The 24,948-nt window shown below is 38.8% G+C and overlaps 1 protein-coding gene across 3 annotated transcripts in view; it reads right to left on the reverse strand.

Moving 5' to 3' along the window:
- Positions 1-24,948, reverse strand: part of Adcy8 (adenylate cyclase 8) — a 227,500-nt gene that overhangs the window by 92,842 nt on the left and 109,710 nt on the right. For all 3 annotated transcript variants that reach the window (XM_036209023.1, XM_036209022.1, XM_036209021.1), the window contains exons 6-7: positions 4,583-4,741; positions 950-1,220 (exon numbers count right to left, since the gene is read on the reverse strand). In XM_036209023.1, the coding sequence (XP_036064916.1) occupies positions 950-1,220; positions 4,583-4,741 (430 nt within the window). The remainder of the gene's footprint in view (positions 1-949; positions 1,221-4,582; positions 4,742-24,948) is intronic.

Raw genomic sequence — 24,948 nt, forward strand, 5'->3', positions numbered from 1 at the left:
ATCTTCATAAAATCCGAATTCTGTTTGATTTGGTCTATGTACTCCACCATACTCTCAGCTTCTGCTTGGCTCGGGAACATGTCCAAAACAGATAGATTCTGCACATAGGGTTTTCCTATTTGTTTCTTTAAAAAAAACTGTGGTAGAATTAGAGGATTTCATATAACTTTAACAGCATGTGCTCTGTCTCAATGGATAAAGGGAAAACGTTATTCAGAGCTGGTGCTTGGCTGATGCTCTGAATTCGAGCTCTTCACTGGACTTGCTTTCTCCACGTGGGCTCTGAGCCTGGTTAAACCTCATCTCTACTGTGCCTCTCAGAGCTGGAGTGTTTCACCAGGGTTAGTGTGATACTGATATCTGAATAAATAATTTTAAAAATTAATTTTGATTATTAGTGATTTGTTCTTTATGTACTGATTTTGTAGTCATTCTGTCATACCAGAAGCAAATCCACAGGGTGGAAAACTAGACTCATAGGAGTGATTTTGAAACTGCATGTTTCTCTAGAGCACCCACCCCAGCACCACCCAATGCTACCCTCCTATTTCTCCATCAAGGCTGCCTTCCTGACTTTAAATTTTAGAGGAAGACTGAGGACCACAGGCTAAAGGGGGCCATTCTCGTACATGCAAGCATTTTTTTAATGACATTGAACTTTTTCTATATGAGCTTTTTTTTTGGATAGATACAATTCTGTGTCACAGGGCATTCATTTATTTTTAGCATCAAAAAAATAAGAAGGTGTCAGGAACGTGGTATTTCTGCCCTTTCCTGAAATCGTGCACATAGGTTAATTCTGTCCTGAGGAAATTTGTTTGATCATTTTCAATTATGGTGCTCAGTAGAGAAAAGGTTAAAGATGAATTGCTTTCCTCTGAGGCTGTTGGTTGGAGCTGCACTCAGGCATGCACTTGTTGCTAACTGGAAGAAGGAAGGAAGGACTTACATTCTGTTTGCCCACGATGTTGTCGAAAGGCAGTTCAGGGCTCCAGGATCCTTCTGTGAATGTTGCCCCACTGTTTCTCCTGTCTGAGGAGCTCACTGACTCCTTGACTATGTCTTCAGGCAAGGATAGCAAACTCTCCTCAGGCTGCTTAATCAAATAGGTCTCTATATTATGCTTCCTCAAGAATTCATTCCTCTCTTTGCCGTGGCCCTCTTCCACATTATAGTCACCATTGAGGCAATCCAGTGTGGCTTTGGAAATGTGAATTCTCCTGTGTGGACAGAGAAGGGATCATTATAATTCCTGATGCTGCACAATTAGGGATATACATAGGATACTGCTATAACATGTTCTTGAGGACAAATTTGCCCCCCCCCCCCCCGAAGTGTAGGGAAAAAATAAGATGAAGCTAGAAGCCCTTCATCTTAGGGCACTATAGCCTCACACAGATGGCTCTGATGGTGATCCCAATGAAGAGCACCCTTTGGCTTTTCCTGTTACTGCCAACACTGCCTATGAGCCAGTGATTTCTTTCCATGGTGTTGGCTATCCTGGAAAAACAAATGATGGGGATGCTTTTGAATTCCAGTTATAACTATATCATCTTATAGCATGGCTCCCTTTCTGTCTCAGAGCTTGCCCCATCACTTCACATTTTATATATCAGCACCTTGTTTCTCCAACTTGTATACCAGGTGCAGTTCTGTTATGTACACAGGGTTACATGGATCATCCTTTTTTAGAAAAATACTGGAAGATGTGATTTCCCCTCTAATGTATATCCAAAGGAGCACAGAGTGACATGGAACCCACAAGCTGGCAACGGTCAAGGCCCATTCACAAACTAAGTAACTCATGTAGCTCACAATCCACATTTCTTTTTTCTTTTTTTAAATGAAATAGTATGTGAGTTGATTAGGATCAAACTCGATTTGTGGAAGCCTCAGGCTGTAATTCCTTGTCGGGAAGGAAGATATTTTTTTCTTCTCACAACTGTCTAAGTCAGATACTTACTGTGTTGTATTGTGGTATGGGAAGAATAACAAAGGAATTATGATGGAGGGCTTTTTTCTTGATGGCTGGATTTCTACTCTAACTCTTCTGTTTGCTAGCTACAAGACTCTGAGGAAAATGACTTAACTTTTCTGAGTCTATTTGTCACCCACAAGCATGGCAAAGCTAATAGACCCACCTCATAATGTCATTGTGAATGTGCAAGAGCTGATTTGTGTAAAGTAGTCAAAACACTGTACAGAACACTGCAGCAATGAAAACACACTTTAAATTGGTCAGAATATTCTTAAAAATGCCACTGTGATCTCACTGTGGTATATCCCATGCTTCCTTAAGGCTCAGAGGAGACAGTTTGACATCTGAATGTGGCCTCTGTCACTGATTCTGCCATTCAGAGCACATTGTCAGACATGCCTTCAGTATTGGCCCCATGCTGTCTTTAGCTGTTCAAGCCACTGCCATTTCTCTCAATTCAGCATGTGATTGCATGCTTGCTAAACGTGTCCTACTTCTAGATTTAACTTAACAGTTTGTTAAAGCCGACTCTGTGATCCTCTGAGCAAATGGAGGAATAAAGTGGATGCATAATTCTCTGCCTGGGTTTTGTGAATCCAGAAGCAATATATTCAAATAAACAATGAAGAGTTCTTTCACTTTTAAGTTTAGGGGTTTTTAAGAATGCGTTGTGCTTTCGGTATGTCCTCTACTGCCTCCTCTGACCATTTAACCTATCTGTCAAATTCCTGCTTTCTGGGAAGAATGGTTCATTGCAGAAACAAACAAAACCTCAGATGGTGCATTTCTGCTCATTTAGAGCACATTCTCCACATCTTCCAAATGTATCGATTTCAAGACTGAGATAATCAAGCAAATGTATGAAAACAGTCTGGGTTCTCTTGAGACACCTGCTAGATATATCCAAAATGTTTCCATGGTATTTTTACCTGGAAGCACAGAAACTCATATTCCACAAGGCAGGAGCCCTGAGCTGCTCTCTAAAATCAAGTTAAGATTTAAACAGTAGAGGACACTGCCTTTTCCTCTTAGAAAAAATGAGGTTACTATGAAGATTTTGCAAAGTCTGACAGCTGATTTACTTTTTATAATAACCATACTAAATACCTACTTTCCTGGACATTTCATCTGGATGCTACATTGTATCAATCTGCTCTGTGTTCAGAGGGGACTGATGCTTGCCCAAGTTAAGTGAGTACCATGTTTTTAGTAGATAAAGGGATCTTCACCTCTGTTCAATACCAGTTATTCTATCAAAGTTCTGATCAGGATACACTGGGATGCTTTTTGATAGAAACTAGGGTTCTGATGTTTCCTTTTGAAATTCTTTGCTGCTAACCTGAGCTTTGAAGTGAAGCCTTTTCAGAGATGATGGTCCAGTGACTTCATTTTCCTCTAAGGACTTGAATCTGTGCTCAGAGAATAGTATTCTCATGTGTTGCCTGACATTTTCTTGTAATAAATCATGATAGTAAATAAAATCTAACAATCATGTAGTACTTTCTTTACCTAAATACTATGTTTTACAGCTAAAGATTTGTTTGTCGTCATGAATTTAATCATGTGATTTGATTCCTCCCATAGCCTCAGGCAACAAACATTCTCCTTTACCCCTTTCTCTCTTTCCTCCTATCTCCTTTGTCTCTTCCTTTTTCCTTTCATCCCCCTTTTGTTTTCTTTCTCCTTCTGCAGATGTTAAGACTGGCCTAGGACAATCGATGTACACTGCTCCTTCATGTGTTATATGTTTGGTAGAGACAGGTATACTGCCCTATTACAATAGCAGTTTCAGATAGAGATGGGGCATTTTCTTTCAGGATTTCTCTAAGACATTGTTACTAAATAATTAACTACTACAAGCACAGTCGTAATTAGAGTCTCCTGAATAGGAAAGATTTTATATATGTTGTCTCACTTGACAAAAAGCTCAAGAACAGTAGTCTTTGTATCATGTGGAGACCAGCTGTATCACTGTCACCAAGACACTTGGTAGAAAGGTGTTTTGCTCAGGCTCCAGCCCAGACACACTGATTTAAAGATTCTGAGTGTGAAACTCAGATATCTGTGTACCACTTTAGTTCTGCTTGCCAGGACACTACTGTATCTGGAGGTTCAATATCAACCAGTCTTGCCAAACAGAGTTGGAATGCAGATAAGTTTTCAAAGAAAGCAATGAATTTTTGGAATAGAGCCCAGTCATGTAGACATTGGCGGTCAATAGGTTTTAATCTTGGTTGCCCATTAGAAGTGATTTAAAAACTTAAAATTGATACTGCAAAGACTCCACTTTAGATGAACCAACATAAGTTCTGGTCACGAGTATTTTATAATGATGTGATTCGAATATGAAGCCAAGTCAAAGAACCAGCGCTTTGCAGGAGAGAGACATGAGCACCTCATCAACCTCATTGGCTTATCATTTTTGTCATCTCTGGGGCGTTTCCTTAGAATTTTCAGGCCAGTACTGTATGCAGTGTTAATATCTGACCTCCTCCTGGATAACTGCTTCCTAGATTTCTCTCTTTGCACTATGTACACAGAAAACCTGGCACCACAAAGTTAGACAATGGAAAGTCAGGCAAGAAAGGACTTTTCTTTGCTTACCCAGGGATCCCTCCAGATTCGAGTTTATTTGCAATGTCCACATCCCAAGACCAGACATCAAACTGCCATTTTCTCAGGCCCAGTACACCACATAGCACGGAACCTGAATGGATTCCAATTCGCATGTCAACATCATGCTTTGTTCTGGATCTCACATACCTGTTGACAGATGAATGGAGAGACAAGACTAATTAGGCCAAGATGACCATCACTGGGCTGAGAGGGCACAACCATAACTGTCTACTCCATAAATTTATCTCTTACTTATTCAAATGCCACTTCTTCCATGAAACTCTCTGGGTTCCCCAATACCTGGAAGGACTCTGTTCTTGTCTGAAAATCCTTAGATTTTTGAGCCATCTTAATGCATTTTTTTAATTTACTCCCAAAACTTATCTTGTCACCTTTGTTTCTGGAAATGATACCAACAATTTTTGTACCAAACTGTGAATAAACTTGGGGTAGATTGTTAGCACTATACTTCAGTGCATGCTCTATTTCCAACAAAAAGCTTTACGGTTTTCTTCTCAGTAGGCCTCTGTGAACATTGTCCTTCAATCAAGCCTCATGCATATTCTGGGATCCCCATTTCTGCTGTTGGATATGGCTTCCCTATTCCTTACATATATAGAGATGATTTCATCACCCCATTATTTCTTTTCTTTTTTTGGTTTTTCAACCCATTATTTCTTGATTGAAATCCTTCCCTTAACTTTTACTCCTTAAAGCAATAGTCTCTGAAATATAGGATTCACAACCCAAGACTCATCTAGTGTACTTATGAGAGTCAGGAAAGACGTTGGACTTCTATACAGTGTTTGTAGGTCTTAACCTGGAAAGGGCTTACTAAGGTTCAATTTTAGCACTGTACAGGGTCCATATTGAGTAGTCTTTTGTGGATATTGAAGAAGCATCCTGAGCAAAGAGTATGATGCTGCCAGGATAGGACTTTTTCTAGATACAAGCTCTCATCCCATTTTCATTCTCAGAACACCCCAGGTAATTCTAGTTTATGGATAAAAGACATTTATGTAGAATTTCAAATGGTAGTATATGATATTTCAAAAGGATATAACTTAAAAATTTCATTTCTATAAAAATATAATGGTTATTTTCTTTAAAAAGTACTTAGAAGAGTTGTCAAAGGTGAGGGTTTTTTCTTTTTCTTTGGTTAAAAGACAAATGCTCTAAGGTTTCTTATTTTTCTGTGATTAAGGTATTGTTGTTAATATTCCCTCTTGGAAATATTTGAGAAAGGCCATCTTGATTTGCTACTTCAAAAGCTGATGGTTTAGGAATAAGAGAGAGAGAGAGAGAGAGAGAGAGAGAGAGAGAGAGAGAGAGAGAGAGAGAAAGAGAGAGAAACTAACTTTTTAAATGAATCCATTGATCTGAAGAGAGCATTTGACAGTGGAAGTTTGGAAATGTTTCTATGTTTTCAGGAATCTCATTGTCAAACTCAAGCTATATAATTTATCAAAAATCTTGGCCCTGAATATCTGCAACTTGGCTTAAAATGATATTCAAAATAAGAAGCTTTGGTGATAAAATGTGAGCCCATTTCCTAATGATATAAAAATGCATTGTCTTCTAAGGAGGTTGTAGAAATAACTGATGGATATCAAGGTAGAAGAAATTTTACCAGACAGTCTTATGCAGTCCTTTGTTATAACTGATTAATGCCATGACAGCCAAGAGTATGAGTCTGTGAGATCTGTCAACCTCTGCGAGATACAGCTGTAGCTCTGATAGCCTTTAAAGCTGGGTGTAAAAATAATTAAACTTGGAACCTGACTTTGGCCTTATGGTGCTATAGATTATATGGGGTCTGAATGATGATGGCTTGGCTTACCAGTTTTATTTTTATTTTATTTATTTTATTTTATTTTATTTTATTTTATTTTATTTTTTACTTTATGGCAATACACATTTCTTTTTGTTCATTAGTAGCCCCACTTTGAGTTCTGAGTTTCAGTATTTACTTCTGGGTCAGGAACATGTACTAGCACAATCCCTTCAATGCTAGGCACAGGCAGAAAGAAGGAGCTTGCACTCAACCATGTGTTAACAACAGTAACCAATGGTGTAAAACAACTATGAAATCTGGCAGATGAGGTATTTGAAATGCATTTTCAACTTATTGTATTTTCAGGATTTCTTAAGAGGCAACCCTATTCTAGTCTGAGGGGAACTGGACAAAAACTTGAACATTTTATGTTCAAATTCACTGCTTTCACTAAAAATTGGGAAAACAAAATATTTTGAATTGTAAACATGTTTAAAAGTATTCATTTAGGGTTGCTATTCTGTGTTTAGAGCTGTATTCTTAGAATTGGTTAGCCTATCAGAAGGGTTTTGTCTCTAGTGAGAACACTCCTCTCTCTCTCCATAAGTGTTAAATGCCTGTCACTTTTCATTTAAATTGATACATCTACAACATCACTTGTATACCCAAGGCTAGGGAACATTAACATAATGAGGTTAGTCAGATAGTAAGAGGCAGGGGACAAGGATGGAAAATCTGTAGTGAAACAGAATTTCTTAGCCATGATTCTTGAATCAGTACAAGGAATGGTTCCTTTCCATTTTCCACTGTCCCATAACAAATATGAATTGTGAGTGAAAAAAAAATTGCTATTCAAACCACAGGGCTGTTGGGAGATATTTGTTATTGTTTTGTCTGGAGAAAAATCTACCATAGCTAGAATTTTGGTTTTGGAAGAGTGAGTTTATGAAGCATGTAGCAAGCATAAGTAAAAGAAGAAATAGCAAGTAGGGATTAGATGAAACCATCATATTGGGTGCTTGCAACACCCAGAGAAATAAATCCTTCTAAGGCAGTCAGCTGTAGCTCCCAATTGATAATGCTGGGCAGAGCAGGGGGAGTTCCTTGCAGATAAGGCTTTGGAGTAAAAGAACAAATAACAATCAGCAGCAAAATATCATCAAACTGGTGCTTATAACATCTAGCAAAAATGACAGGGGAGTTTCTGCTGAAACTGCCAAGCTACAGTTTCCAGTAGAGGATTTCTGAGCAAAGCAGAATTCTCTCCACATCTTAGCTTCCCACATTTTGCTCCCACAGCAGATACACCTCTCAGACATTCCTGTTCTTAAGGTTGCAATGGTGTTTGAATATCCTCAGCTGTTGGTTGCTCTCCTTCTTCCTTGTAACAGGGTCAGGCACCCAGCCTGCTCCTGGACAAGAGATCTCAGTAGACATTTGTGATAAACATACTGAGGTCTGAGATAACAGGTTCTGCCTCTTGTTCTTGGAGTAAGATCTCAACAAGTACAAACAAACATTGCACAACCATTTAACCAACATAATTTATATCACACTTATTTCAGCATAAATTATACTATCCTGGCTGATCAACCATCTGTCTATATTTACATCTTTCTAATTACATATTATCACTATGCCTTAAGGGTTAGTATCATGTATTCTAATGCCAGTCTATTGGCATCTTACTCTGTCCATCACTGGCTACATTCCCTTGAGAAATGTTACTTCTTTGTTGTGCATCTCTAAGATGCAAATAAAAACAGTATTTTCAAGATTAAATGGAAGAGGAAGAGAGAGAGAGAGAGAGAGAGAGAGAGAGAGAGAGAGAGAGAGAAACTGTGTACTTGGAATACTAAGGATAACTTGGTTTTTAATTGCAGATGAAGGAAAGTAAGTGGCTTTTCATGTAGCCACAGAGTTGGTAAGTAGGATTCTAGCACTGAACTAGCACTGAAGAGACTCTTTGTAAAAAAAAGTTCAATGCCTTCCTGGTATGACCACCTGGGAAGATAACCTAGGCTGACCTAGAGGCTCAGTGACTGTAAAATGAGGCTGTGCCTACATTGCTGTGAGCCCCAAGGGGGATAACATGTTAAAATGATTTGCCAATGAATATGAGGGAGTATTATACAGCACACTGTGCTAATGTCATTAAGTAATTATCACTATGCAGGAATGCTGAAGTGTCTTAATGAAAAAAGAGATTTTTCCATTTTCTTCTACAAGATGAAAGTCATAAGGACACATAATGTTTCCTTACTGCATTGCTTCTATTTCGTTCTGTTTGGGATTTGATTTAAATAAAGCTGAGAATAAAACTATGTAGAAGTAATGAATAATGCACAACATAGATCCTCTTTACTAAGATCCATCAATACAGAGTTTCAAGACCAGCTCTTGATGGCGGTCTGTGGGTCTTCTCAGAGTTAAAAAGGAAGTCAGGGACAGAACTTGCTCAGCTCTTCCATAGGGGAATCCAGGAGTGTTGTGCTGTGTCCAGTAAGCCATAATGAAGAGACAATGACCACAGATCTCCTGTATCAGCAATACCAGCATCCTCTGCCTTCACCAATGACTTGAGGCTCCTGAAGGCAGGCACCTTTCATGTTTAGTTAATACAGTACTTAGCACATGTGAATCATCCATGTTCAAAAGTGGTTAGTAGCTCATGGACACAACTCACTGGCTTTCTTGCTTCCTAACCCTGTGGCTGTCTCAAGAGGAATCTAAGAGTCCAGTGGAACTGCTGAGGTGTCTTAGGCCTGGCTAGTTGGGAGAGGGTGTGGTGCTCCAAATCTGTCCCCTTTTGTTAGAGCATGATGGAGTCTATTCCTCATGTTAAGGTTCCATTTAAGACTTATATTTTTTTTAGAAGATTTATTTATTTATTATGTATACAGTGCTCCACCTGCATGTATGCTTGCAGGTCAGAAGAGAGCACCAGATCTCCTTATAAATGGTTGTGAGCTACCATGTGACTGCTGAGAATTGAACTCAGGGCCTCTGGAAGAGCAGCCAGTGCTCTTAACCTCCAAGCTTTCTCTCCAGTCCTTAAGACTTATTTTAAATAAGAACCCTCTTAATAATAGCTATAATTACTATTTGACAGTTCTGTGGACAAATAATGTGACAATCAACAAGCAGACTACTGAGAACATTCCTTGTGATTGAACTAGCAAGACAAAATGGTACAGTTGTATGGTAAAAGGTAAAGCCTCAGAATTGTCCTTTGTGTTTAAGTACTTCCAATGGTTCCCTTTCAAAGAGATTAGTCAATCTATAGAAGTTGCTGGCAACATGACAAGAATGGTGTGGCAGTCATTGTTTAGTAAATTGAACTCTCTCTACTATTAAACAAATGGTTGCATGAAGACACAAACTTGGGCAAAGCATCCCTTATTACTCTGAGATGAAGAGCATCACTTTCTTGGATTTGGGATAGACATTGAACTTCCATCACTAAGGGCATGGACTATGCACTGAAGTGGAAGTCAAGCTTTTCTACCTACTAGCTGAGGGTCTTAGGATAGTGCAACTAATCTTTGAGTTTGTTTCCACAAATGTAATAGAAAGAAGGATGAGGCCTTTATAGAGCTGAAAAGTTGGTTTATAGTCTGTGTTGAGGGAATGTTTAGCCTGGTTCATGCTGAACACTCAGTATTAGCTACTAATTTCTCCTAAGGATACCAGTTCTCTAAAGGATGCTTATAGTCAGACCTATACAAAATTATGAATTCATGACTCTAGTCACTCCTTCCTGCTAAAATGATGTCTGCTTTCCCTCTACTCATGTCAGAAGAGCTTCAATCAACTGGACAGAGCTACATATAATACTAAGATCTGACTAGAGTTCAGGTGCCCAGGAGAAAGAGTGCCTTTAATTTTCCAGATAAAGAGAAGGAAGCTCATTATGGAAGAGAGCTACATTTGCTGAGGGCTTTGTCCAGATGTGGAATTTTAAAAGTGATCTCATGTCATTACCAGCAGCATTCTACAAATGAGGAAAATGAACCTCAAGAAGTATATTATGGGGACAATAGGTGAGAGACTTGTGGGCAAGCTGTGCCACCAGTGCTACCACCCACTGGACTTGGTTCCCACAAGACCCACTGCACCACCCACCCCCACCGACCTCATCTTCCTGCCCTTGGCCAACCATTCCAGGCAACATCAGTAGCCAACACAGGAACAAGGACCACCTGCATCATTTGGAAGAACAGATGGGTAAATGCCAGTGTAATAATATATTTAACAACATAAAGGGCAATATGGCACCACTAGAACCCATAGTCCTATAACAGTAAGACCTGAACATCTCAACCCAGATGAAGCAGAATAAAACAAATGTTATGAAGATGATAGAGGCCTTTAAAGAGAAAACGAAACATTCCCTTAAAGAAATCAAGAAAAAGACAAACAAAAAATTGGAAGGAATCAATAAATCCCTTAAAGAATGCCAAGAAAATAATTAAACAGGTGAAGGAAACAGTTCAAGACTTAAAAAGTGAAATGGAGGCAATAAAGAAAACACAAACCTAGGGAATTCTTGAAATGGAAAGTCTGGTAAGCAAACAAGAACTACAGGTGCAAGCATCTCCAGCATAAGACAAGAGATAAAAGAGAGAATCTCAGGCATTGAAAATATGATAGAGGAAATAGATTCATAGGTCAAAGAAAATGTTACATTTTCCAAAAAATTCTTAACACAAAACATCCAGGAGAACTAGGACACAACGAGAAGACCAAACCTAAGAATAACAGGGGTAGAAGAAGGAGAATTCCAGCATAAAGGCACAGAAAATATATTCAACAAAATCATAGAAGAAAACTTTCCCAACCTAAAGAAGGACACGCCTATGAAGGTACAAGAAGTTTACAGAGTACCAAATAAACAGAACCAGAAAAAAAGTTCTCTCACCACATAATAATCAAAGCACTAAACATGGGATAAAGAAATAATATTAAGAGCTGCAAAGTAAAAAGACCAAGTAACATATAAAGGTAGACCTATCAGAATTACACTCGACTTTTCAATGGGGACTCTAGAACCTAAAAGGTCCTGAGCAGAAATTTTGTAGACACTAAGAAATCTTGGATGCCAGTACAGACTACTATGACCAGCAAAACTCTCAATCACCATAGATGGAGAAAACAAGATAGTTCATGAAAAAAACAGATTTAAACAATACCTATCCACAAATCCAGCCCTACAGAAAGTACTAGAAGGAAAAATCCAACCCAAGGAAGTTAGTTGCACTAACAAAATACGGGTAATAGATAAGCTCACACCAGCAAAACCCAAAGAAGGGAAACACACACAAACCAGCACTACCACCAACAAAACCAAAATATAACAGGAATTAATAACCACTGGTCATCGCTATCCATTAATATCAATAATATCAATGATCTCAAGTCACATATAAAAAGACATAGGCTAACAGAGCACATACAAAAATAAGATCCATCCTTCTGCTGCATACAAGAAACATATCTTAACTTCAAAGGCAGGCATTACACCAGAGTAAAGAGTTGGGAAAAATTTCCAATCAAATGAACCTAAAAAAGAAGCTAATGTAGCTATCCTAATCTCTAACAAAATAGACTTCAAACTAAAATTAATCAAAAGAGATGGAGAAGGATATTTCATATTCATCACAGAAAAAATCCATCAAGGTGAAGTCTCAATTCTGAACAAGGGCACCCACATTTGTAAAAGAAACATTACTAAAACTTAAATCACGCATCACACCCCACATATTGGTAGTGTGGGACTTCAACACTCCAATCTCATCAATGACAGGTCGTTCAGACAGAAACTTAACAGAGAAATAAGGGAACTAATAGGCATTATGACTCAAATGGACATAACATATATCTACAGAACATTTCACCCAAACACAAAAGAAAATATCTTCTTCTCAGCACCTCATGGAACCTTCTCTAAAATTGACCACATACTTGGTCACAAAGCAAATCTCAACAAATACAAAAAAATTGAATAACCTCTTGTATCTTATTGGGTCTCAGTGGATTAAGGTTAGAAATCAACAACAACACAAACTACAGAAAGCCTACAAACTCATGGAAAGTGAACAACTCTCAATTGAATTACCATTGGGTCGAAGAAGAAATAAAGAAAGAAATTAAAGACTTCCTAGATTTCAATGAAAAGGGATATACAACATGTCCAAACTTAGGGGACACTATGAATACAGTGCTAAAGGAAAGTTTATAGCACTAAATGCCTACATAAAGAATTTAAAGAAATCTAATACTAACAACTTAACAGCACACCTGAAAGCTCTAGAACAAAAAGAAGCAAACTCATCCAGGAGGAGTAGATGGCAGGAAATAATCAAACTCAGGAAAATAGAAACAAAGAGAACAATACAAAGAATCAATGAAACAAAGAGTTGGTTCTTTGAGAAAATCAACAAGACAGACAAGCGCTTATCAAAACCAACCAAAAGGCAGAGAGAGAACATCCAAATTAACAAATTCAGAAATGAGAAAGGAGACATAGCAATAGACAGAGAACACCAGAGAATCATTAGATCATACTTCAAAAACCTGTACTTCACAAAATTGGAAAAATCTAAAAGAAATGGACAATTTTCTGGATAGATACCACATACCAAAATTAAATCAAGACCAGATAAACAATTTAAATAAACCTATGAACCCTAAGAAAATATTAGTAGTTCTTGAAATTTTCCCAACCAAAAAAGCCCAGGGCCAGATGGTTTCAGTGCAGATTTCTATCAGAATTTAAAAAAAGAGCTAATACCAATACTCCTCAAATTGTTCCACACAATAGAAACAGAAGGAACTTTGCCAAACTCTTTCTATGAAGCTACAGTTACACAGATATCCTAACCACACAAAGATGCGACAAAGAAAGTGAATTACAGACCAATCTCTCTCATGAACATTGATGCAAAAATACTTGATAAAATCCTGGCAAGCTGTATCCGAGAACACATTAAAAAAATCATCCACGATTATAAAGTAGTCTTTATCCCATAGGTGCAGATAGGTTCAACATATAAAAATCTGTCAATGTAATCCAGCATATAAACAACCTGAAAGAAAAATAAAAAACACACGATCATCTCATTAGGTGCTGAAAAAGCCTTTGGGAAAATCTAATACCCCTTCATAATAATGGTCTCAGAAAGATCAGGGATACAAGGAACATATGTAAATATAATAAAAGCAATATATAGCAAACCAACAGCCAACATCAAATTAAATGAAGAGAAACTCAAAGCAGTTCCACTAAAATCAGGAACAAGGCAAGCTTGCCCACTCTCTTCATATCTATTCAATATAGTACTTGAAGTTCTGCAAGAGCAATAAAGCAGCAAAAGGAGATCAAGGGGATACAAACTGGAAAGGAAGAAGTCAAACTTTTGCTATTTGTGGATGATATGATTCTATACATAAGTGACCCCAAAAATTCTACCAGGTTACTCCTACAGCTGATAAACATCTTCAATAATGTGGCAGGATACAAGGTAAACTAAAAAACTCAGTAGTCCTCTTGTATACAAATGATAAAAGGCTGTGATAGAAATCAGAGAAACAACACCCTTCACAAAAATCTCAAATAATATAAAATATCTTGAGGTAAATCTAACCAAACAAGTGAAAGACCTGTATGACAAGAACTTTAATTCTTTGAAGAAAAAATTGAAGATGATCAGAAAATGGAAAGATCTCCTATGTTCATAGATAGGTAGGATTAACATAGTAAAAATGTCAACTTTACTAAAATCAATCTACATATTCAACACAATTCCCAACAAAATCCCAACACAATTCTTCACAGACCTTGAAAGAATAATATTCAACTTTATATGGAAAAACAAAAAATCCAGGATAGCTAAAACAATCCTGCACAATAAAGCAACTTCTGAAGGCATCACCATCCCTGACCTCAAGCTCTACTATAGGTCTACAGTAATAAAAACAGCTTGACATTGGCATTAAAAACCAACACATGGATCAATGGAATTGGATTGAAGACCTTGACATAAATCCACACACCTATGAACACCTGGTTTTTGACAAAGAAGTCAAAATTGCATAATGGAAAAAAAAAGAAAGCATCTCCAACAAATGGTGCTGGCATAACTGGACGTCAACATGTGGAAGATTGCAAATACATTCATATCTATCATCCTATACCAAACTCAGGTCCAAGTAGATCAAAGACCTCAACATAAATCCAGTTACACTGAACCTGATAGAAGAGAAAGTGGCACAGGAGACCACTTCCTAAATATAACACCAGTAGCACAGACACTAAGATAGACAATAAATGGGACCTATTGAAACTGAAAAGAGTCTACAAGGCAAAGAACATGGTCAATAAGACAAAAGAACAGTCTACAGAATAGTAAAAGACCTTCACCAACCCCACATCTGACAGAGGGCTGATCTCCAAAATATATAAAGAACTCAAAAATCTAGACACCATAATACCAAATAATCCAATCAAAAAGTGAAGTACTGATCTAAAGAGAGAATTCTCAACAAAAGAATCTCAAATGGATGAAAGACATTTAAGGAATTGCTCAACATCCTTAATTATCAGGAAAATGCAAATCAAAATGACTCTGAGATAGCATCTTACACCTGTCAGAATGGCTAAGATGAAAAACACTGATAACAGCTTACAATGGAGAGGATGTGAACTAATGGGAACACTCCTCCATTGTTGGTGGGAGTGTAAACTTGTGCAGCCATTTTGGAAATCAATATGGTGGTTTCTCAGAAAAATGGGAATCAATCCATACCATTCCTGGGCATATATCCAAAGGATGCTCAATCATACCACAAGGACACATGCTCAACTATGTTTATAGTAGCATTATTCATAATAGCCAGAACCTGGAAACAACCAAGATGCCCCTCAAGTGAAGAATGGATAAGGAAAATGTGGTACATTTACATACTGGAGTATTACTCAGCTGTAAATAACAATGACCTAGTGAAATTTGCAGGCAAATGAATGGAACTAGAAAAAAAAAAAAAACCAAAACATTCTGATTGAGTAACTCAGGCCCAGAAAGACAAGCATGGTATGTACTTACTCATAAGTGATATTAGGAGTAAAGTACATGATAATTAACCTACAATCAACACCTCCAGAGAGGATAGATAACAAAGAGAGCCCAAAGAGTGATGCATGGATTTCCGTGGAAAGGGGAAATAGATCTCTTGGGTAAACTGGGCTGGGGATGGGGAGATGGGGGATGGGAACTTGAGGGAGCATGTTGGATAGGCTGAGCATGGAAGGCAGGTTGGGGGCAGTATAGAGGAGGTGGAGAGTAACTAAAGAGAAGTGGTGATGGGGGTGGGCATTTCAGAGCTAGGGAGAAAACTGGTGCCAGGAAAACTTCCAGGAATCCACAAGGATAACCCTAGGTAAGACTCCTAGTAACAGTAGAGAGGGTACCTGAACTGACCATCTACTGTAATCAGATTGGTGACTACCCTGATTGTCATCAGAGAGCCTTTATCTAGTAAGTGTTGAGAGCAGATGCAGAGACCTACAGGTAAGTACTGGGCTGAGCTCTGGGAGTCCTGCTCTGTTGGGAGAAAGAGGAGAAATTGTAGGAGCCAGGGGTGTCAAGGTTGGGGAACCCACAGAGAGAGCTGACCTGAGCTCATGGGAGCACGTGGATCCTGGACCAACAGTTAGGGAACCTGCATGGGACCTACCTAGGCCCTGTATATGTGTGTGACAGTCGTGCAGCCTGGTCTGTTTGTAAGGCTCCTACAAGTGATGTCAGAACCTGTCCCTGGTGCTTAGCTGGCTTTTGGGAACCTGTTCTCTATGCTGGATTACCTTGCCTAGGCTTTATGCAGAGGGGAGGATCTTGGTTCTATTTCAACTTGATATGCCATACTATGTTCAAGCTCATGGGAGGCCCGCCCCTTTCTGAATGGAGAGGGAGGAGGAACAGATGGGGAGGGTGGTAGATGGGAGTCAGGGGGAAGGGAGTGGGAGGAGAAGAGAGAGGGGAAACTGTGGTCGGTATGTGAAATAAATGAAAAAAAATGTTAATTAAACAAAATGAAATTAAAAAAGAAGTATATTGTTTAAGGCTGAATTTCATGTATTATCTGCAAGTCTGGTTACAGTGCTTTACAACTGTCCTCCATGGTTTCATTTCAAGATAAGCATGAAAAGAAGTTTCTAGACTAGGTTCTGAGCTGGCCCAATCCAATACACAGACAATGTGTCTTCTACTAATAAACCCCAGAGCTAAGAAGGATTATGAAAGTACCCCTTGACAAAGCAGCTGAGTTTGCTGAGGAGCCTCAGGAGTCACGGTGAGGTGTGGGTCGATCATCATGGTAGCCATGGAACCAACTGGACATTGCCTTCCACCCCGAACCATCCTTTATACCCATCTTACAAATTTCTTAATAGTTTTTACTTAATAGCAATAAGAATGACCATAACAAAACTTTGACAAATATGCAGCTGTAGGAGAGGTTAGACTTAGCTGTTAATATTAGGGCAAATAGAGCAAACAGCTTAGACATTTGTGCTCCAAGAAGCAAAATCCAACTCTTCCATTAGACACCTCCGATCCAATCCACAGAAAATTTATTCCACACATTGTAAGGCTCAAGAAGTGTCTCACAAAAACAGTTACCTGTTTAATATGAATTTGAAGGACCTGCCAGTACTTCATATCTAAACTGGTAAGGTGATTTAATCTAAACTCCAATCTTGCCCTTTTGTTGATTTTTAAAATGCCAGACACTCAACAATCCTGAGTAATACAAAGAATGTGGAAAGTATTAACCAAGGATCAGAGATTCATGAATACATTATTTATTCTAACTCACGTGTGTCTACCAGTCTGGTGATAAATACACATACATATGTGTAAACACACACACACACACACACACACACACACACACACACACACACTATAGGCTATGATGGGCTATATGTAGCCCAATTGTAGGAGATGGAATAAGGCTCCGACTGTGTATAAGAATTTGCTGATATGTAATTGGATCTGTCTATGAGGACTGATGTGGCCTCTCTCACATTCCATAGACCACTGAATTTGAGGGTCAGACCCAGAGTCCTGCTTAGAAATGTCTCACAAACATCTCTGGGGAACAGAATACTATTTATAAAGTTTTCCAATTATTGTGGTGTAAAACATTCTTCTCATGTCTGACTTGAAATGTCCATCTTGATATCATCTGGCACATAAAATTCCTGCAAATTAAAAAAAAATTGGTTTCTATAAGCAGGTAGGGGCTGGCCCAACCTATCATTGTCAGGATTTGGTGGCTTTCTCTTTCAGCTCTGTGTGGGGAACTGTGATGACTACAATCCAATTGAAGCTTGGAGTGGACATCGTAGACCCTGTCTACTTGTGTGACTTATAGTCTTGGTTCCTTGTGCTTTGCTTGCTTTTGTTGATTTGGAGAGCTATAGCCACTGTAAAAATGAAACTGTTTGCCCTATATGTATTTCTGTCTGCTATTCCACGTATACTTCTGCAAAGGCTCAGTACTCTCCTGTACCATGTAATACTAATGTAAACTATGATGTCGAGTGGGTTTCCATTGTTCTACCCTGCAGCTATAACAGAATTGTTTTAACAACTTTCCTGCCTTTGGGCTCATGCCCTTGGTTCTGCCACTGACAAGTTGTATGTCATTTGTCTAGAGATCACTTGCTTGTTTTTATCCTATCTGAAGAAAATAATAGTTTCTCATAGGGCTTCTGTTTTAACTGAAGTAAAGGTGTGGAACTGATTCAGGGAGATGCCCAAAGATGAACAGTCCCTCAACATTAGTTTTGTTGACTATAAGTACGAGATAGGTGCTGAAAGCCATTTAAATGACTGCATCTTAACAGGCATGCAGGTTTATGACTGCTATTCAGATGGCTAATCTCAACCATTGATTTAATTATATGAGGTCACCTTAGCCCAGGGAATTAATGTGGCACATGCTTAGGCGTTTCCAGTGAGGATTAACCCAAGGGATATGTCCTGAATGTGGGTGGCATCATCCTGTGTGCCGGGATCTCAAACTGAATAACAAAGAGAAAGCTAGATAAGTACCAGAATTCATCTCTCTGCTTCTCAATCTGCCCAGAGAGAGCAAACAGCCTCCTGTTCCTAGCACCGTGCTTGGGCAGGTGTGATGGACTGCAGGCAAACACACCTTTCTTCCCTTCAGCTACATCCTTCCAGGTGTTTCATAACAGCAAGGAGAAAATCAACAATGTAGCTATCTTTTGTGATGTTTTCAAAGAGGATGAGAAAGGGGCTTTAGAATGATGGTGGAGAGGGCGAGAGATACAGAGAAAAAGCATGTGTGTGAGAGAGACAGACAAGAAATAGAGGGGTATAGAGAAGGAGAGAAGGACAGAAAGAGGAAGCAAAGAGCGGGAGAAGGAGCAGCAGCCGGGTGAGAAGAGGAAGGAAGCAGAAGTGGAGAGAAAGGGAAAGGAAACGGAGCTGAGAGACGCGCTTTGGCATTCTTCCTCAAGTGATGAGAAATACGATGATTCCTGCTTTTCTGTCGTTGTCCTACCATATTGCTTGGCAGAGCAACCCTGCCACAAGGATTGGGACCTTTGCTCTAAATAAGCTTCTGGGAAACGCTGTTCCTGCTTGGCATTCTGGAGTCATTCCTACAGCTTTTTAGCAATTGCACTGAAAAGACTCTGCTCTGCAAATTTCATTAAGATTCATCAAGGACACCTTTTAAAGATCATTAATGAAAGCATTGCAGAGAGCAGAGCCCAGTGTCAACTCTGGCATCTCCTCAGCTATTAAGGATCCCAAGAATAGACCCAGGGTATGTCAGAAGGGTCCATCTGGAGCTACTTTTCAATCTATGTAGAAGAAACTATTATCTAAACCTATTTTAATTAATTGACTTTTATGAACAGACATGCATAAGATGGCACTGAATGCTTCATTAGAAATAAAGTTACATTCAGCCCCTACCCCACCATTAGCTACCTAAGTGCTTGTTTCTAAGTCAAGTGTTTTCAATAGAATGTGCTTGCTATGAGGTTATTTTGTCTGGGGCTTATTCTCATGTTATTATTGGATGTTTGCCGAGTTTTTCTATTACTATCAGCTCTGCAATTTTTTTTAGGAATGGGTATGAGGTCTCCTAAGGTATTCATTGATCTTTTATGTATTGATGGCAGATTCTGCATGCTGGGAGCAATATATGTAGGGCCGAGAGGCAGAAAACATATTGGTTGTGACTATGGATGGCTACAGATTGGCAGTCTTGTGCTGCCACTAAAGAGTTGTGTGACTCTTGAGTCATTATCTGACCTCTGTGTGTACTATTTCCCTCACTTGCCAAGGGGAACTTCTTTCTGGGGCATCTGTTGGTTGGTATGAGGCCATTCAGCAGATCTAGCTGTCTGGGGCTGACACTGATTCTGACAGTATCTCTGACTACCAGTGTATACTGTAGCCACATAGAGTGCATCAATAGTTTACCTGCCACCCCCACTTAACTCCTAGGGGTTTCATGAAGATGTAAGGGACTAATATAAACAAAGCCTTTTCCTCAGTGCCCAACATACCCTAAGTATTCAATAAACTCAAGTAATTGTCATTATTTTAAAGGAATTGGCTAGAAGGCATGATAAAGGAATGGTTTTTGTAACTGTGTTAAGGGATATTTTCTACCACCTAACTCAGGCTCATCAGCAAGGGTCTATTAAAAGTATTTCTATGTATGATGCTAGACATATGGCTCAGCTGTTAAGAGTGCATACATAGACGACTCAAGATCAGTTCCCAGCCCCCATGTTAGAACTGCCTGTAATTCCAAGTACCGGGCACTTGACTACTTCTTCTAGATGTCTTGAGTACCTTTACTCAAAGGTGCATATCCCCCACACATATAATTTAAAATAGAACAAATGTTAAAAGTGTTTCTGTTATGACAACACGCATGTCACCTATTTACCTATTTGGGGTTTTAAAGAAATTACTCTTATTGGAATCCATTGATCTCTGTTTTGCATGGCAGACCATGGGGTTCTAATTTAAGTTACCATCTACAGGCCACTTGTCTAGTAAGAGGCAAAGATGAGGACAGACAGGGGTCTGCTGATGGAAATCCAGAACTATCTACTTCATGAACCATATACCCTGTAAATCACTTCTACTTTAAGGAATATTCATCACAATCACGTCTAGCAACAAATTGTACCTTTAATGCAGTGGAATCCCAACCAAAATTCCCAGAATAATGTCAATTAAAATGCAATTATAATATCATGATAGGCATTTAAATATTGTCCCTTAGTTAATATCTGAGATTCCAGCTTCTAGTATTTCCAATCTTTTCTATTATTTCCCAGCAATTTCCTATGTCAGGTTCTTCTTGCTCCTAAATTGGTAGAAAAGCATCTCTCAACAGTTTCCTTCACATAGACTCAGCTAGTGAGGAAGTTATTCATATCCACAGATACTGTTTGGTGTCTGTCTGGCTCTGTCATTTTTCCACAGTGCCTGTGACTTCACATTGCTTGTAGGATACAACCTAATGCCTTTTGTAGTAATTCCATTGTTGAGTTTAGAATGCTAGTGTCCTCTAAGGTCCTCTTCATTGCTTGACACGCTCATCCATATATACATAACCACATAGGACATATATGCATACACACTCTCACATGTGAACACACCACATGTGTGCATATGCCTAGATACATACACATACATATACACCTACAGCTTGTACCATTCTTGATGGTTATAATGGCTTGTTCTTTATGCCTCTGTCTCCAAAGGGGAGAAAAACATTTTGGTTTGTTTGTTTTGTTAAAAGATCTACTATGCAGATACCCCAGTAAAGGCAGATGAAAGAGGGAATTGTTTTTCTTATTTTTTTTCACCTATAGAAATTTGTAGTGACATATTTTGATTACATGTGTAAGAAAAAAGTGAGTATTATCTGCCAATAAAAATATAGGACCAATTTCTTTTTAAACATGAGTTTAGGGACAAAAATGAGCCATACACTGCCTGGATAGGGTCAACAGAAAATTGGATTGGAGGTTGTGGTATCTGCATCAACTCTGGAAACCCATTTATTGGAGAATGTTTCAGAGAAGATGACTACTTCTGAATGGCACTCCTCCAAAATAATACTGCATCAGGGGTACAGTCTGGGGATACTGAGAACCCAAGAAAGCACTTCTAACCACATGTACACACATCTCTCACCACCACTATCCCACCTTTTAGAGACACTGTGGGACACAGCGTGGCAGCCTTATCTTGGGTAGATGGAGAGAACAAGTACCAAGGTGGTTTAGATCAAGGGTACAAAGTCATAGTTCTGTCTTCAGTGGTATCTAACAAGACTGCAAAGAGTTAGAGGTACTGGAACTATGGAGTGCTTGCCTTCCTGGTTCTGAGTACTTGTTTTTGTTGTTATTATCATTATTTTTATAATATTGTTTGTGTGTTATGTGTGAGTGTAGGCACATAGTGCCACAGTGCACGTTTGGAGGTTGGATTACAGCTTCATCATGGAGATGTGTCTTTCATTCATCTTTATGTGGGTTCCGGGAATTGAACTCAGATCACCAGTCTTGCAAGATAGCACCTTTAGCCACTGAGATATTTAGCCATTTCTCCCTCAATTATATTGATTGTTTTGGCTCTTGCCTACTATGAATGTTTAAAATCAGTTTTACTATATTTTATTTCTTGTTTTCATTAACAGACAATATTGTATGTACTTACATACTGTACACAACATTGCTTTCATGTACACATCATGGAATGATTAAACCCAGCTAATTGGCATGTTTTTTTCTTATGTAGTTTTCATTTTTGTCATAAGGAAACTTCTATAAGCGTTTTTTAAGAATATAATGTATAATTGACTGCAGTCAAAGTGATGCACAAGGCCTTTTAGGGTTATTCCTAAAACTGAAAATTTCTACCCTTGAACTACAACTTTCCAATTGCTGTTCTCTTCTCTGCTTCTGGGAAATCAGCTTGATCAGATACCACATTAATGAAGTCCTACAGCATTTGTCTTTTGATTCCTGGGTTATTGCACCCAACATAATGTCTTCCAGACTTATCTATGCTATCAAAAATTACAGAAGGTCCTTTTTTATAGCTGAATAGTCAGTCTCTATTGGGACAAGTATTTTGAAGTAGAATAAAGCAAATGCATCATGTGCAAGTGGTGGTTGGTAAAGAGTAATTATCTCATCATAAAGCTAGTAACTCGGATTCTCTTTTACACACACTGGAGTGTGACTATTTTCAGCAGCCATCTCCCAGACTGAAATATTTGTCAGTAGGAGTGAGATTCTAGAAGCCTGAGCCAATTACAACAAAGACTTGCCTAAATCCAGCATTCCTGTTCATTCCTCTGTGCCACAGTTTCTTGTTAGCTGAAGAATTAATGCTGGACCTCAAGTTTCCTACATTATAATCAAGGAGTTCTTTGAGTATTAATAGGTTCTGAGTCATGCAGTTAAAAAATATGCAACCAATGTGTCTTATCCTAAGGAAGTAGAAGTGGTACTTAATAAATGAACTAAAGAAAAATGCCCTTGAATCATTTGAACTTATCTAAGTTTTTACTTCTCATTATCCAACTCCAAAGTTCCAGAAAGGCCCTAAATTGCCATTAAAAGGACCAGGGACAAGGTTCTCTGAAGAATTAGAAGTGAGCATGACCCAAGGCTGCTCAGTTCTTTTGCAATGCCATCTCTACAGCATGGCTTCAGCTTAAATTCAAAACAGAAAGTCTTATGAAACATCAGCAGTAATTTTTACTGTTTGGCTGTGAGGCTTATGGAGGTATAAGTCACAGATTTTCAAAACCAATAGAGACTTCAAGGGTGTCTGGTCTGGCTTCTTCACTTTACAGTCAATAAACCCAAGTGGTCTTTGTATAGTCATGCAGAGCAAAGGCTTAAAGAAAATATATGGGTTTCCAGGCTTTGGCACAAGTCTAACATATAGAAGTGCTCAATAAACCTCTGCTTACAGAGCTATTGGCTGGCTGACAGGATAAGCATCATATATCTGCTTGGTTGTGGAGATCTCTGCTTCCCCGGGTATCTGTCCAATTGCTTCCCTTAAGCCCTATTAAAACGTCAGAATTGGTCTTTTTTTTCAGGCCAAAGTCTCAAGGCTCCAAATGAACAGTTAGTCTGACTTAAAGGAAACTTTGGGTTGAAGCCAATAGTCTCATCTTTCCAGGCTTTAAGGGTGGGAACTTTTGCAGAACAGAAGACAGAGAATAAACAAGTTGACGTCTATAGCTTCTCTGTCTACTTGGAACAGTGGAGACTTCAGTTTCTGTCATGAATTGCATAGCAAAATACTATACATTGTTATTTTACCTCACGACCCCTCGATCCCTATTCTCAATATTATGGGCAAACTTAAAAAGTTCCTTAAAATTGATCATAACCACTGTTAAACTTTTGAGCTGATATCAAAGACTGTTTGGAGGGAAGGTTAGATAGGATTAAAAATAAGTGGCAATTGTATAATTTTTTATTTGAACAAAGATCTTCTCTTATTTTTAATTATGTGTATAATTGTGTATGTCTGTGACCATGTCCGTGTCCATGTGTGTGCTCATGTGTTGGAGGTGGGTGTTGTGTAAGTGCCTGCAAAGGCCAAAAGAGGTTGTCCTCTGGGGTTGGAGCTACAGGTGGTTGTGAGAAGCTGAACATGAGTGCCATGAGAACTGACCTCTGGTCCTCTCCAAAGATAGTTTGCATTCATAACCATGGAGCCATCTATCTAGCCCTTCATACAATTTTCTTACAGTGTGATATATGACATGGAAAGTAAGCTACTGCCATGATGAGCATGTGGTTTCTGTTGATGGAAAAATATTGAAGAGATTTAGAAGGATTCTAGTTTCATTACTTCAAACTGGCATAGCGGTATGGTAGCTTTCATGGAGTCCTGGATGTATATAGGATTCTTCTGCAGAATTTTTATCAATCTACCTCTACTACTGAGCTGGCCATTCTAGGAGTTAGGGCGGTGAACTATGGCAGGGCCAGGAAGTGTGGCCAGACATTAGAATGGTATTGGATGTGGCACCAAAAGAGAACCAAGTTATCTAGAATTTCTTGACTTTAAAAGGAAAAACTCCTTCCTTTTAAAATGAAAGAGTGAAAATAGAACACTGCCCAGACAAGGAAGGAATCACAGATTTGGCCTGAAGTCACTCAGACCCAAGACTTCTGAGTCCGTCTCTCCTGATTTTCCACTGCCTTGTGCTCCAGGACCTGGTCTTGTAGGCTCCATTAACTCTTGGTTGGAAGATGGGTTCCACCAGTTGCATGTGCTAGTCCCTGATTTGCAGAGTCCAGCAGAAAGGCTTGTAGCCCACAAAGAGCAAAGAGGCTGGCCATCTTTGCCATTTAACTGACTTTCAAAAGTAACGCCCTCATCACCAGGACCTTGTCAAAGCATTTGTTTAAAAAAATTCCTTTTCTTCCCAGGGAAATTTCTTGCCAGATTTTGGGAGAATATGGATTTGTAGTCCC

The sequence above is a fragment of the Onychomys torridus genome, chromosome 16 (genome assembly GCF_903995425.1).
Source record: "Onychomys torridus chromosome 16, mOncTor1.1, whole genome shotgun sequence".
Taxonomy (NCBI): domain Eukaryota; kingdom Metazoa; phylum Chordata; class Mammalia; order Rodentia; family Cricetidae; genus Onychomys; species Onychomys torridus.